The following is a 16,370-nucleotide window of genomic DNA, read 5'->3' as shown; positions in this document are numbered from 1 at the left end:
TTGTCATTTGGATTCACAAATTCATTTGTTCATTCCCTCACTAACTCACCAGAAATATGTGTGTGTGTGTGTGTGTGTGTGTAATACTTCCTAAATACTAGGGATTCAACAGTAAATTAGAAACTCTGTCTTAGAGGAGCTTATGGGGTTAACTGAGAGAAACATCTAAGCAAAAAGAAATTGTAATACAGTATGATATAGGTTAATAATTAATAATTATTGAATATTTACTATGCACCAGGTGCTATGTAGAGATCTTTTATATGGGCTCATTTAATCTTCTCAGCAATGTTCTCACACATTATATTAATCATCTCATAATAATATTGTGTTACAAACCATTTCACACCTCGGTGGCTCATGACAACAAATATTTACTTTTCTTGCATATTTTTTCTTTTTTTTCTGTTTCAGGCTGTCAGTCAGCTGGCCTTGGCTCCAAGCTTTTGGTTGGACTTAAGTCTGCTCATGTGTCTCCACATTCCTGTTGTTACAGCAGTTCCTCTGTGACGTATTTTCATGATAGACTATGGAAGTGTAAGGTAGCCAGCCTCTGTACATGTAGAGAATTTACTCGTGTCAGATTTATTATTATTCAATTGGCCAAAGTATGACACATGGTCAAATTCAACATCAGCGGGATAGGAAAATATACTCCGCCTCCTTTAGTGGGAGGTCCTACAAGTCACATGACAAATGGCAAGGACATATGGAGAGAGTAATAAATTGAGAACAGTGATTCGATCAGCCATAGGCATTTAGTATCATATCATCCCCAACTTACAGGTGAGAAATTTAAAGAAAATAAGCAACTTGCCCAGGAACCTTAAACCCCAGTGACCATCAGGGACCCCATGCCCTTGACCACTACACTATTTTGCACAGGTACTTTGGGAACATGGTGGGGGAGGGGGTGGGTGTCATGTTTTGCCAATCTACTGGGGTGTGAAGGTACAAGGAAGGCCCTTAGGGGAGGTAAGACCTGGGGATGACCTTAGTATTAGAGTTTCTATTTGGTTTAGCACCAAAGAGGCCATTGGTATAGTGGTACAGGTAGTTTAACTGGAAAGGGGAGAACAGAAGGCAGATGGCTGTGGGTTAAGGGGTGCATGGGAAGTGAAGGGAGAGAAATAGCTTCTGGAAGCCTGACTGAAATGAATAGGGAAAATAGGATTGGAAGAGTCTAGAGGGTAGCAATTTTTTTTTCTTCAAAGACCTGAGTGCTTAATGCTAACCTGAAAGTTAGTAGAAAGGCACCATTGGATTTGGATTTGGCCTCTAAAATATCCACCACATCCTTGCCCTTTGGTATAAGATGAATTGTTGGGGGCTAAGGAAGAAAGAAGATTTGGATGTGACTCTAAGAAGAGGGAGAGGAGTTAATTTCCATGACTGTGTGTGCCACTGCATACTAACAGGTGGTCTAGCCTAGCATCTGTCATATAGCTTACAGACCTGAACTGATACATTTATTTAACTGGTATTCAGGGTGGGAGGTAACATATTTATTACAAGCAGGTGTGAAAAAAATTTCCTCAAGTACCCATTGATTTAAATGAAATGTTAGTACACCTTGCATCTCCCTTTAATACACAAAAGGGTCTATTGAAATCTCAGTCACTGGAATTGGTGTGTTAGGAAATTATAACTTTTAGAGGTAGTTGATAGAAGTGTGCATGTGAAGCTTTTGTAGGCTAGAGTTTTCTTTTTGCACCTCTTCGTTCTCTTTCCCTTTAAAACAATGCCGGTGACTATAGTTACCACCATAATAAACCAATGAAAACATTCCATTTGCCTTTTGTATCTGAAATAAATAGTTCAGTTGGTTAGATTCAGCCTCCCTCCCAATATCATGGCTTTAATTGGTTTCCTTGGCATTTAGGGTTCAGATGAATTGAGGATATAGAAGCCGCTCGAAAGGTGTTGAAACATTCAATTTCAGACTGAGGATGATATGGCTAGCTAAGGACCTGTATGATGGTGAAAAGAGTTTCAATCCACTAATTCTTATTAATGAATAACAAACAACTCCAAAATGCAGAGGCTAAAAACAAAGAGTTCCTCTCACTCAGGCTACATGTCTCTCACAGATGCGGGCTGTGCTCGTCTTCGTCCTTATTCCAGGCCACAGTAGTGGAGGGAAAAGAGGGTGGTGGATCACGAATTTGCTCTTAAAGCTTCCACTTTCAGTGGCACCTGTCACTTCTGCTCACATCTCAGTGACCAAAGTAGGTCACACAACCTTACCTAACACCACGTGTCAGGGAAGTACACTCCCGAAAGGAAAGATGTCAGGAATAGTGAGCAGTACTAATGACAAATAAGGGAGAAGACATCATGGTTGTCATTAATGCTGTCGCTGAATCAGTCTGTGGTCTGTGCTGCAGGTGGTCACATTCTCTGTTTGTCCCTCCAGGGTCTTTCTCTACCTTTCTTCTTCTTGCCCAGCCCCAGAGGCTGACTTCTATGTGTTTTGTCCACTGGGCTCCCTTGCCCTCTGGTTTCTGGTTGGGGATTTGGCCAATGTGAAGCCTTGTCTAGAGATTGAAGGGTGAGAGTAGAAGGATAGTGGGACATTTATTCCCCAGTCCCTCCTTGCCAGGCTGTGTTTGTTAGAGGCTGAATTCCTCTCCAGAAGGTCATAACCCCAGGTTGGGCAACCTTCTACAGGTACAACTGTGTCCTGGGTCTTCAGGCTGTGGGTGGAAATGGCTTCTCTCTGTTGGTACCCCCTTGGTGCTTTACCATCCTTAGCTGGTTTCTTTTCATCTGTCCATACCATTCTATTGCGATAGAATCATCATTAATTTCTCTTCATCTACCCGTTTATAGTGATGTATCATCGGTTTCTTGCCAGGATCTGGACCAATATGATGATCAGTAAAAACTCAGCAACTCTTGGATCCATATGGTGGGCAGCAAGCTGGCTGAGAGAACTGCTCGATTCCAAGGAAGGCATATTCTCCAGTGCCCCTGTAGATGTGGCCAAGGAGAATGAAGGAACAGGCAGATCTACTTAGAGCAAAGAGCCAAGAACCAAGAACCATGGATGGGAGACCTCCTCCCTGGGTATCAGAATAGAGACAGGAATAAGGAATGTTCCCTCTTTATCCCAAGGATAGAGGGCCCTCACAGTGTCTCACCAGAATTTCTATTGTCAGTGAATGCTATGTATCTTCTATTATTTCCCTTTAGAACAAGTGTGTTTATTGTGATCATCTTATCCCCATTTCATCATTGTATATTAAATATGTTGGGGAAAATAATTTGTCTTCCCAATTAAGTTGTCTCTGCTCAAGAGGACTCATGTCCACATCTGTCAGAGAGAGTACTGTGCATCATCACCCAGAGACCCTGGACCTTGAACTTGCTGCTATGGTCAAATGGACCTGGGGATTTTATTACAAGGACAGTGTGAGTATGCTTTACATGTGGGAAGGAAAGTGACTGAATGTTTGGTGACCAGTAGGGTGGTAGTCACCGGTGCTGTTCATTAAGTATTCCTGGCTTTCCTCCTTCTGAGCTTATGTTGGGATTGCACTTTCCTGCCTATTTGGAGCGAAATGTGGACATATCGCTTGCTTTGGCCAATGAAATGTGCTGTGTGCCGCTTCTGGGGAGAAGCTTAGGAGAGCCAGTGCACGATTTGCCTGCTTTCACTTTCGCCCTTCTACAGTGACCGGCAGTGTCTCAGAGAAAGGCAGCTCCCTGGCCTTTAGTGCAGAGTGAGGAATGACACGGAGTCCAGAGTGACCCATGCTGGACGTGGATCAGGAGTAGGAAATAAGCCTCTGTGATTTACTAGGCTCCCTGAGATTTTGTACATTTTATCACAGCCTGATCTAGCATCTCCTGGCTAATTTGGAGTGAAGGTAATTCTAGGCAGAGTACAGCATGTGCATAGAGACCAGAAGTTTCTTGTCAGCGTGAATAGTTTGGTGTCCAAGGGGAGTAATGTTCTTGAGAAATGAGGGGGACAGTGAGGCACTTTGATGCCATGCAGAGGAGCGCAGATTTCATTCAGCTCTGGCAGATTGGAGTGAAGGAGACATGATTTTTTTGTAAGAGGCTAATACAACCCAAACCAGGGCAGTGATTATGGTAATAGAAAAGAAGGAAGGAATGAGGGACAGTTCTGAGGTCAAATTGATGCTACCTGATGATCAACTGGAGGTGGGTGGTGGGGACAGTGAGGGATCCAAGTTGACCCCAGTAATATGGGGGAGAAGCTCGGGAATCTTATTTTTGCTTTGGGCTGTGTGTTTGCCTTAGGAATTTCCAGCAAATTGTCTGATTAGAAGTCAAGGATCATGGCTTGTTCAGGGCTGGGAACACAAAAGGCGATTATTTGGTTGCTTAAGTTAAGGGTGCCATATCTCCTTCTCATTCTCTCCCTCGGTGGGATGGCCATCAGGACATTTTTGCCTATGTTTTCTCCTCAGAAATGTTGTAAAGGCCGGTGCTTGCCTCCAGAGAAAACAACATTTGTCAACCCTCAGTTGTTCCATATATTTTTGAGTACAGAAGAAACAGGAGAGGAGGGTAAATCTTTAAACCACTGAGATTACGTCAATTTTCTTCCGAGTGCATTTCAAAGTGATATGTGCCATTTAAACATTGTCCTGAGGAAACTAGACTCTGTAGAAAAAATTCTAAGTGGAGTAAGACTAACAATCTGTGGATAATTCACAAAATGACATCATCCCTGCAAAGAGCTCTTAGTTCAACTCTTAACGGGTCAGGAGGAGATGTTTTAAGCAGTACTAAAATAATATGTTGTGTCAGAGATGCAAGGCTATTGGTTCCTCGACCTCATCTGTCTCTTAGATGCTTTCTTTCTATTGTTTTATTAACCTGGAAGGTGCAGTTGTTCATTTTTCTTCTTCTTGGATTCCTTTGGGTTCCACTTACACTTTTTTGAGTACGATTGGATCAGTTTCTTTTCACACCCCACCCCAGTGGAACATGCCCTGACTGACACAATATCACCATTGTGGCCATCAGCAAGAATCCACACATCTGTAACAATGCCATTTTGTAGTGGGGTCTCTCAAGTGAGGTTAGTACCACTTGGGAACATGACAGAAATGCACATTCTCAGGCTGCCACACAGACCTCAGAAATCGGAAATTCTGTGGTTGGAGCTCAGCAATCTATTTTTTTTTTTTTTTAAGATTTTATTTATTTATTCATGAGAGACAGACAGAGAGAGAGAGAGAGAGAGAGGCAGAGGGAGAAGCAGGCTCCCAAGGAGCAGGGAGCCCGATGCGGGACTCGATCCCAGGACCCTGGGATCATGACCTGAGCCGAAGGCAGACGCCTAACCATCTGAGCCACCCAGGTGCCCTCAGCAATCTATTTTTAACAAGCCCTCCAAATGACTCTGAAGCATGCCAAAATTTGGAAACCAGTAGTCTAGGGGAGCTTCAAAGACATAATACATCCTCACTGGTGTGGTAAGATTTGAGGATGGTCTGCTGATGAGCTACTAATAAGGAGAGCATTCACGCTAAGTGGGCCTTGTGAGCTGGAGCAAAATCACTTAGCCTTCTCTGTCTCTCTGTGCCTTAGCTTCTTCACTTTTGGGATTAGGCAGTTGGACTGGTCAGCATTTCCAGTTTAGGGACCCACAAAGTAGTGTGAGAGGTTTGTCAACTAATTCTAATATTTCAGAAAACTTCACAGAAATTTTATGTTTCCCCTCAATATGCTGCAAGGAAAGACCAAAATATCCTAGTTGCTAGTTCTGAGCTAAACATAAGCAAGTAAATTGTGAGCTTCTTGTGGTCACTCATTTTCATGTTTCTAGGGCTTAATCACAGGGTCTGGCCCAATGGGAACCCTTCAAATAATGGTATATAAAAAAATTACAAACTAAGTTATGTAAAAAGCAGTGTAAAAATACAGATTATTTTATGCTAATCAGAAGCTGCGATCGACTTCCCAAAGGAAGATAATGGAGCCCATGTTTGTAGGCATGTGTATTGATGGCTGCAATGTTAGATTCCTATAAATAAAGGATATTCAAGATAGGGGGCCAGGTGGCCTTCCCCCCCACCCGCCCAGACTTGGCTTGTTAGTGCTCCTATGGACGATAGCCCAGTTTACTTATTCATAAGTCTGTGGTTTCAATCATTTATGATTTTCTGCTAAACCTGGATGTGGCTCCTTTGGTCCTGGAGGATCCATCTGGGTCACTGACAGGACCCTGCTGTGTCCATGTGTGCAGTGTGCTTCTTGGCAGCGCAAAATTCAGCGGCACGGCAGGGAAATCACATCTCACAGGCTGGCGAAGGTGGTCTGCAGCCACATGGGAGAACGCGAGGTGTGCCAGGAACCTTCCAAGTGCTTTGAAAGGGGGTCTCTTTCTCAGAATGTTCCGTCTGAACCTATGGTTATCTCCTTCGGTCCTGAATGTTTTTTTTTTTTAAAGGGGAACAGATTGAAGACCTCGCCTGCTGTGCTGGCCTGTCAGAGGGAAAGAGAAAAGAGAGGCTGCCGGCTGCCCTAGGAAGGAAGTGAGTCAGCAGGGCACAGGTTTCCTTCAAACTCTAATTATTGTCTCTTTGCTTAGGGGATTGTCTAATCCAATGGCCACCCTTTCAAAATCTGAACTCCAGGGTCAGATACGTGAAGGGGCAAGAGACCAGACCGAATCTTTATTAGTTCACAGAACTCCAATTCTTTATTAATCACAGCTTGCTCACAATGACATACAGGAAAATAGCACTAATGAAGAGTAAATATGCAGGCAGCAACCTTCAGGAGTTGGGATTTGGGGGAGAAACGACTTCAAAACTGCGATAGGTACTTATGGTGGGTGTCTGGTGATTCTTAGTTGGCACAAATGCCCTGCCTAGCCCCCTTAGCTGTATCAGCCCTCACAGATGGAGTAAATTTCTTTTTATTTTAATAGGCAGGATTGCCTCACACTGGGGAAGAAAGACCAGCTTGAGTGAAAGTCCGCAGTGTTTTTGATCTTGTTCGTATGTGTGTTTTAATGCAACAACCAGCTCACAGTTTCCAAGTGGAAAAATACTCAGTAGCATCATGTACTTGTACTATAGGTAAGAGCTTAAAATGAACATCATCAATCATGGCATCCACAAATAAGCCACCTGACACATTAAGTAATTCATTCCATCAAAAGAACTTAAACTAGAGAATTAAGCCCACTTCATGAAGAGCGATTTCATGGCTGCTTGAACCATTTGGATTTGGATCTGTGTTCAGCAGTTTTAAGAGGTTCAACTTTTTGCTTCTACCCAGACTGATCTCAGATCTGTCTTCTCATCCATCCCTTTCTAAAGCCAAAGCACATTTGTAGCACATAATCCAGTAGAAGCAGAAGTAAATGCTATGAATGGTGTTTGTTTTTTTTTTTTTCTCAGCCTGGTTTTGTAGTTTCTAGACAGTTAGTAGATTATGAGTGAACAAATGTGGAGGTTTGCATGGAATCATAATACCTGTAACCTAGGTATGGTCTTAGTCAAGTTCAGAGATTACAAAGCTGTCTAGGTCATTAGGCAATGGTGGGTTTCTAGCACCATGGACTGTCTACTGACCTCATTTTTCTGTTGGAATGAAAAGGGCAGGGAATGGAGTTCAACATGAGGGCTTCAAAAAGAACAGACCTAGCAAATTCATTTGAGTGGAAAGACACAACATCAAAAGCCTGTTACAGGACATGTAAGATTATGAAATAACTTGCATAATGCAATACTTGTATTTTTTAACAAAAATGTAAGTATTTACAAAATAAGATCCAAGGTATTTTTTAAACATCAAGCAAAACATTCTGCAAAGAGACCGCATTGAATTTTTTTTTAATTTTTGATTCTGTTTTTTGTTTTTTATAATGAGTTCTTTTTAAACCATGTCATACATTTCCCATACTGATATCGCATGATCCATTATAATATAGGCAGGGGGATTTACTAACGGTGGGGCGTGCCATACCCTCCATCACTTCAGCCAGAAAGTTCAACCTGGAGCTCCTTGTTCCTGCGCACCTCGGCAGCATGCCTCTCCTGGAAAACACCAAAGGGAGAAGCAACGTCACAGAGCCCGGCTCTCTGCTCCACGGAGACCCAGGAAGGCCTGCCTACTCCTTTACAGGGTACGTGTCTCACTGGAAGTCACCCAGTTGTTTGGTGTCTATCTTTAGGAAATTTTCTCATTTCACGAGACATGACCACAGGAGACCCAGGAAGTATCATATTATGGAGGATCTTATAAGACTTACAGCGTCTAAAAAAACCTTAATGCTATATTTGATCAAAACTATGATCGAAAGGTCCTATGATTAAGAGAATTTTGAATATGACGACTACTATCTAAATCCAGGAAGTAGCAATAAAACATCACATTGTTGCTTACCCTGTCATTTTTAATGGTTTCTTTTTTTTCCTCTTCCTGAGTATGTTAAGGGCTTTGTAATTGCCAGTGGACACTTTGAGAGGATTAACTACAGGAAGAAGGCTTTTTGTATGTTTCCTAAATGCTTACTCTGTTTGTCAGGGTCTTTCAAAGCTTGAGTCCAAATAACCTTTCCAGCCTTACCCTCTACTCTTCTCCTACATACACATTCTTGGTGTTTTTATATAATGGAGTTGTCTTTTCATGCAATTTTTAATGCTTGAGATTCCTAGTCTTCTGTCTCCATTTGGTCAGGATCATAAACCCACTCTTTAAAGCCTGTAGCAGTTATGTCTTCCTCCACGAAGATTTTCAGGAGATCACAAAATAAAATTAATCTGACTTTCCTTTTGAACACCTGCATAAACCTTTGCTTATGAGTGGCAGCCATTTTACTTTAACTTCTACTATGGGCATTCCTGTTCTTGTCTCATCTTCTATATTAAGTAGAAGCTTATATATAAGCTCACTGAAGGCCAGGACTGTATTTTCTCACTTTTGTTACACTTGCTGGGCATAGCAGAGTGTTCTGCACTAAGCCCGTGATGGGTGAATATTTATTTACATGAGGAACTGAGGCGCTAAGTTTGGTTTGGGAACTGAACTTTCTGTGGAGGAAAGTGAGGGGAAGGGTGGATCAGGTATTTTTCAGTACACAGTTCTATACTGAATGACTATAAACCCCATGTCTTGCATATCATAGGTACTAAATAATTGCTTGTTGAATTGAAATTGTAAAATGGTAAAAATTATTAGTATTATTTCTTTTTCTACTTAGAGTATTATTTATATTGCTATTTTTTTTCCCCTGTAGGTCCAGAAATTTCTTCTGGCTCTATGGATTCCCTTAGTTCAGGGGCAAAGACCTTGGCCAGCTATAAAGTAAATCTTACCATTAAACTCGATTAATCTCAATGAGTCCCTGCTTTCTGTGTTCTTTATAATGCTGAGCATTTATTAGGCACTTAATAGGTAAGCAGTTCTGCATAAATACACATTTTTACCTGTCAAGTTCCCTGTTCCTCCTCACAACAATCCCACGGTAGAGGCATTATTCTGGTTCCCATTTAACAAATGAAGAAACTGAGGCACAGAAAGCCTACGCCACTTGCCCAAGATCACAGAACTAACAAGCGGCAGGGCTGGGACTCCACCTCCGGGAGCCTGGCTCTACAGCCCACTCTGTTAACCACAACTCCACAACCTCACTCTTAGCAGAAGGAAAAAATTTAATAGTTGTGCGGAAACATGTAGCTTTTCAAGTGTGGGTGCTGGGAGAAAAAGGCGTATAACATCTTACACTTCCTTCAAAGATAGAATTGGAGTAAGCAGGAAGTTGACTCCAGTGAGTTGAAACACAATTTTATTTAATTGGTTTAAATGAGCTTTTTGTGTATGTTGAAAAGCCGTAACGAGAAGGGGGAAAAGGCTTAGATAGGGAAGTCACGTCTGTCCCATTTAGAAATATCACAGAGGAAGGAGCAGAGACACACCTGGCCCTTCCTTCTTTTTGTCCCGCCATCGTGAGGAAAAAGATGCAGCAAAATCTTTCTCATGCAGAAAGAAGCTCATTAGTGAGAGCTGAGCTCGGACAAAAATTGAGAAAAAGCCCAGACCATCAGTATCCTAGAGCAAAATAACAGAGACCCAAGCCTAAGGATTGATCTAAACTCAAATTTCTAACAGGGAGCATTATAATTAGTAATCCTGGGCCTCCCTGGAGCACACTTCTTATGAAACTCAAAATTAATTGTAAGGAAATGGGTTCCGTTACAGGAAAGAACAAATAGATCTGTGAGCTGAAGAGAAACATTAAAAAAGGGAAAATAAATAATTTCTGAGTTTCTAGGAGAAACATTGTTTATTTTCAGGTAGTTTAGTAAATATGTTATTTGAAAACTTTGTATTCAAATCCCCAAATATATACCCATGAAATCGTAATTTGACTTTCTATCAGAATGTGGGAGAATCAAAGGGCAGACATGCGGGAGGTTTTCAACATAGTCTTTTTTTTTTTTAATCAGGAAACCGCAATTGTTAGAAGTTATTAAGGTAGTTGGGATGCTCATCAAAAAGTCAAGGCTATTCTTTGACAAGATGCATCTCATTATTGAGCTTCCACTATCCCGCGGGTGCTGTCATACCCTTGGTTGAGACAGACTGAAGCAGATCTACATTTACAAAGTTCTCTGCGATTTCCCTCCTTCCTCCCATCAATATAAAGGAAGTGTAATATATCATCTTTTAGCATTGTATGCAACTATCCCCTTGATATGCAAACATGTATGAAAGGAAAAGTTAGGAGAAATTCCAATTCCTTAAGAAAATGTGATTAGAGAGATTTCTGTGCTGGAAGCCAAGAAATATGAGGTCTTCCTTTTTTTTTCTTTACCTTTTAATGTCTCCTTTGCTTCACTAGGTACCAAATACAAACCAGGGATTTGAATTAGATGACCCAGAGTATCAGTTCCATCTATGAAATTCTGTTATATGAGTCTATTTAAATGCAAAACGAGGTCAATCAATATCATCAAGAATTCTTTTGACAAATGACCATGCACTTGCAAAACAAAAGTGGGGTCAAGAGTGAGCTGTGAGTGCCAGGAAGGCACGTTTTCATATATATTAAGATGACAGTGGTCACTGGAGTATAAACTTCCAATGGTACTGCCAAGCCTGCTTACTGAGCATTGTTTGATGATTGACAAAGAATTGCAGCTTTAGCTTAGTATGGATGTTGGGAATCAAAAAGACATGGGTTCAAATCTAAACTCTCTGGTCTACTTAGCTTTGTGATCTTGACCAAATGGCGTAAACTCTCTAAGGACAAAGTCCCTCAGATGTGCAACGAGGACAATAACAGTATCTCCTTTCAGGGTTGTTGTTTGGATTACACGCAATAGTACACGCAAAATGGCTGGCCTACAGGGACCAATCGGTAACAGCTAGTTTTAACTCCTCTTTTCCTTTCATTATTCATTCATCTGATATGTTCAATAGTAAATACTTACATAAATGGCACTTGTGAATAAGAATGAACCCCCCCAAAGAAACAAAGTCAGATGAGAAGAATAAAAATTGACCACAGATGAAAACTAATGATGGCCGAAATCTTGATCTAAAGCATTATGTAGCATCCAAATCATCCTTTAGGAAAAGAATCACAGAATCTTATTCCCTCAAACTATTTGTATTATTTTAAGCTATATCATATCATGTGATGTGATTGTCACTGAAATAATGGCTATAATGTTTTCACTTCAACTTTTCTCCATTGTTAGAGGTGAAATTATCAGTTATACTAAAACAACTCTTATTTCTTAAGTACTGTCCTTTGTGGCTGGCTAGGCAAAGTAGCTGTCAAGGCATCTCCTTTTTTTGTTTCTCTCACTCCTGAACACCATGGAAAATTCCTTTGGTCTCTGCCACAATATTATGATCTGGGCAGTCTTGGCAGTAGCTAGTGGGTGGTGGGATTGTGGTATAAAAGCAAGAGGATGTGACACCATTTGAACTAAGTGGAGAATTCAACAAGCTTCAGTGGAAGTCCTTTCAGTTGACCTGCTAGGTAAACCAACATTCTCCATCCCCTCCATCATCCTGCTATCTCCTAAATGTTGGGTTGCCTGTGAGGCTGGGAGGCTCTTCCCTATTATTTCCACATACTTTTCCTCTCACTGGTTGAGTTATATGCTTGCTTGCAGTCATTGATATTTCCAGTCTGTTCCACTAGCTAGTTGAAAATTTAATTATATGATTCAGTTAAATATTACAGTAATAGAAAATTGTGAGGGTGGAGGGTAAGCTTTGGAAATACTCGAGAAAGGGAATTATGATCAGATATTGGATCGACTATAAAAGCGAGGCGAAATTGTAAAAAAAAGAAAAGTTGTATAGATCCTATATATCCATATTATTTTGCAGATGTCTTTAGTCCTCACCCAATTTTAAAGAAATTGAAACTGTAAGACATGGCTAATGGGGCATAGGTGGAAAATGGGGGGGGGAAGGACATGGGACCCCTGTTAACTGATCCGCTTCTCACAAAGGTCCTGGCCTACATCGAAAGATTGGTGATTGGCTGGACATTTAAGTGTTTGATGTTAAACTTATGTGTTTAATGAATGTATGTATTATTGTTAAAATGATTATACCCGCTTTAACTGATCTTTCAAAATTACCCACTACAGATCCTGTTCGGGTCTGATGAGTGAGCTGTTGCTACTCAGGGTTCCTGGTGGGCCAGGCAGCGAATTTTCTGCAGGATGCTGTCGAGCGTTAGGGGAGGAAGGACATGTTAGGGGAGGCAGAAAGTGTCTCTTTAATCCTTTCTGTGTGGCAGGAATAGGGGCTTTTCTGTCTCCGTCTCCGTCTCTGTCTCTGTGTCTCTTTCTATTATTCTATTCCAAGAATAAGAACATTTTAAACCTCACCAGAGTGTCACTCATAAACCACAGACTACACTTTCGAGTCCTGGGGATGACTATTTATGTCACTCACTTTGAAGACTGTTGGGTATGTGTAATTTCAATTTGAGTGACATAAACAGATCAGCCTAGTGTAGCTCTTTGTGGCATAGCCACTCCTTCTTCTACACCTTTCTCCACATTTGATTCCTTTCTATATAATAAGCTGGAGTGTTGAGGTGAGGTGTTATGAAAACAGAAATTGAAAAAAAAAGTGTAAAATTCTTTTCTGAAGGAAAAAAGAACAGTTTTATGGAACACAGATTAAAAAATATTTAAATATAATTTATGACAACATAACAAAGCATATTTAAGAAGTCTTTAGCTCAGCAGTTCTCAACTCCTGCTAAATATTAGCGCCGACTGGCAAATTTTAAAAGTAATACTGAACTCAGGGTCCCATCCCAGACAATTACATTGAAATCTCTTAGTTTAAAGAGTACTTCAGTGGGTTCTAAAGTGCAATCGAGATGGCTTTTGCTTTCGGCTTTCAGTTTTAGCTAAAGACTCTGAGCCTAACATGGCTGGGTCTCAAGAAATTTGTTGGACGTTATCAGTGAATGATACCCAAGAAACCATGGACACCACGGGAAGACATGCTCTGCTCCGATGCTCTGTTCTCTTACTTGAGGGGTGAAGGGCAGGGTCAGGGGAAGGCAGAGTGCTGGCAAAAGCTCACGTGGAATTGTTTCACGTCTCCTGGCTAATTGATAGGGTCAGTGAGGCCTGTCAAAATGGTGGGAATTTAGTGTGTTAGCCTTGATGTGGATTTATTTTTACTCACATTTTCCCAGTGCCTTTGTATTTACTATCTTTATTGGTTCATATGATATGTTGACTTATTCTCTAATTTTTGCTGCTAGGTTATTTTTGCTGGGTTTTATATTGCCTGCATGGGGAAAGAGATGGTTAATAAATGCTCTTTGATATTACACCCTCTTCCAGGTTTCTAAGTACATAGTCAGTACTCCATAAATACTCATTGAATGGCTAACTCATTTTCAGTGGTAATCATCTTTTGATGCATCAGATTCCAAAACAGGTTATGTATGTTAACAGTTTCATGCATTTTCAGCATTACTATTGTTACTGATTCTCTTTTTAATTTTAATCTCATTGCAGTAATTTCATTCAAACAAAAGGCTAGATATTGGTAATAATAAAAAACTTACTTTGTCTTATTTTAGGAAAAAGAAAACATATTTAAAATATATCAGAAAGAAGTAAATTTGGTATTCCATAAGGAATACTCCACTTTATGGAGAAGATAATAGATCTTGGCTAACCCTGGCCAAAGATCTCATTAGATTTGAAAAGCATCTCTGCGGCTATGAAATACCAGGGGAAGTGTGGCCTTAAAAATGATCTGCGCTGTATCATTCAGCATGGGATAGAACACTGTCAGCTGAGATTTAAATCAGAATAGGCTATAAACCCCTAGTTCTCAAACCTGGCTGAATACTGGAGTCATCTGGAGAGTCTTAAAAAAATATAGATGCCTGGGTCCCACCCCTGGAGATTCTGCGGCTTCATATCAGGAATGTTAAGCTGTCCACAGGTTAATTATTTCCAGGACAAATTGCAAGTCTGTATGCATGTGTGTGTGAAAAGGGGTAGAGACTAAATCTGGGTGAGAATGGGGAAGAGTGCAAAAAGGTGCTGGGCAGGGAGTGAGTGAAGAGAAACACACCGAGAAAAAGAAACTGCCTATTAAAATCGAACACTTCTGGAAATACTAGTTAAAACATGGAAGTTTCATGTACCATTTTATAATTGAAATCAAGAGGGACATGCTGCATATTTGTATATGTGTAATTTCAAAGAACAATCATGGTCTTGGTTGTTGATGATATAAATCTTGCACTGGATACTAAGGTTTAATGGAAAATCCTGGAATATGACCAGCATGTCCCATCCCTAGCAACTCCACTTGATTTTTTTTTTTTCCTTTCTTTCTTTCTTTTTTTTAGGGTCTAGGATATGAGAGAGTTGACTCGTAATTATTCAGAGCAGAATACATGGTGGTCTTTTGCTGTCCATGGTACCAGCTTTAGTCAGCAAGAATCTCCTTGGTTGTGCATAAACGTGTGAATGGAGGATAAATGGAGGCAGACCAAATGGCTCAAGGTGAAGGGCATAAATTTTATCCAGTAGGACTTTGCTCTCCTGCATCTCAGCAAAGTACTTGCTATGGTACCACCATGTGTAACATGCAGAGAGCCGAAGTGCCCCTTCAAATTCTGACCTGATGCACTTAGGTGAAGCACAATGACATTGTTCTGAGAGTGTTGGAAGCACTAGCTTAGATAAGTAAATTAAATTTTTTTTAAAAAGATTTTATTTATTTATTTGAGAGAGAGAGAATGAGAGACAGAGAGCACGAGAGGGAAGAGGGTCAGAGGGAGAAGCAGACTCCTCGCTGAGCAGGGAGCCCGATGTGGGACTCGATCCCGGGACTCCAGGATCATGACCTGAGCCGAAGGCAGTGGCTTAAGCAACTGAGCCACCCAGGCGCCCATAAGTAAATTAAATTTTAACTTTAAGGTTCTGACCAAGGCATTCAGTGGCTCTCCGTTCCTGCCCAGGTCACCTAGTACTTTCTCTATACACCTCAGAGAGCGTCAGTGTCCTCCTGCTGTGTCAGCCCACACACGCTTCCCCAGCAATGCTTTCAAAAATTCCTCAAGAGCACAGATGCCCACCAAAATCTCCATGGAATTAAATGTATATATTTTTAGGTTTTATGCCTGATTTCTTTTGGTTCTGGACTGATATTTGTAATCAGAGAATGGGAGTGAAAACAGTCATCAGAATAGATGAGAACATCAGAATAGGGTTGCCTGATTCTTAGATGGGATGGGCCAATTCTAGGAGACGACATGAGTTTTCCTAAGAGATACTCAGAAAACAGGAGGCTGATCTTGTCTAGATCTTAATGCTCTGATGACAGGGGGAGTCCTACTTTTCTCTCCAGAGCCAACATGTCATAGCACTCAGTACTGGTGCTGGGGACAACTGCTCAGGAAAGGACTGAGGTATTGTTTCTCAAAAAATCATATTTCTCAATGCTTCATCCAATTTCTGGAGATGGAAAAGCTAAACTATTTATAGCTATACATTTTCAAAGGAAAGTTTTCTGGGTGGTGGTGGTGGATAGATAGCAATAGAGCCCGCATAAAGGAGAGAACACTTTCCAGAGAATCTCCAGCACTGCTCAGCCTGATGGAAGGGTAGGTGAGAAGAAAGGCACCAGGATATGAGAACTTGGGGAAATGAACATCCCTTACTAGCTCCCCTCTGCTTTGGTTTCATGAAATGTTATTATACCCTAGTTTTCCATGTAGATTTTCCTACATGGAGAGTATGGGCTTCTCATTTTTTTATAGATATTCTGTCATTTTCTGACAAATGTATTTTTCCAAATTACTATTTATATATTTAGCATTACATTTTAGTGAAGTAAATATTGAATTTATTATTTTATTA

At 40.8% G+C, this 16,370-nt stretch overlaps 1 protein-coding gene across 1 annotated transcript in view; it reads right to left on the bottom strand.

Moving 5' to 3' along the window:
- Nucleotides 1–6,658: 6,658 nt before the first annotated feature.
- Nucleotides 6,659–16,370, bottom strand: part of STMN2 (stathmin 2) — a 49,604-nt gene continuing 39,892 nt past the window's right edge. The window contains exon 5 of the mRNA XM_025870755.2: nt 6,659–8,030. Coding sequence (XP_025726540.1) covers nt 7,971–8,030 — 60 coding nt within the window. The 3' untranslated portion in view covers nt 6,659–7,970. The remainder of the gene's footprint in view (nt 8,031–16,370) is intronic.

This window comes from Callorhinus ursinus, unplaced genomic scaffold (assembly GCF_003265705.2).
Source record: "Callorhinus ursinus isolate GAN/ISIS: 27379988/994484 unplaced genomic scaffold, GSC_fseal_2.0 scaffold5, whole genome shotgun sequence".
In the NCBI taxonomy this organism is placed as follows: Eukaryota; Metazoa; Chordata; class Mammalia; order Carnivora; family Otariidae; genus Callorhinus; species Callorhinus ursinus.
This window is presented reverse-complemented; position numbering and strand designations above follow the sequence as displayed.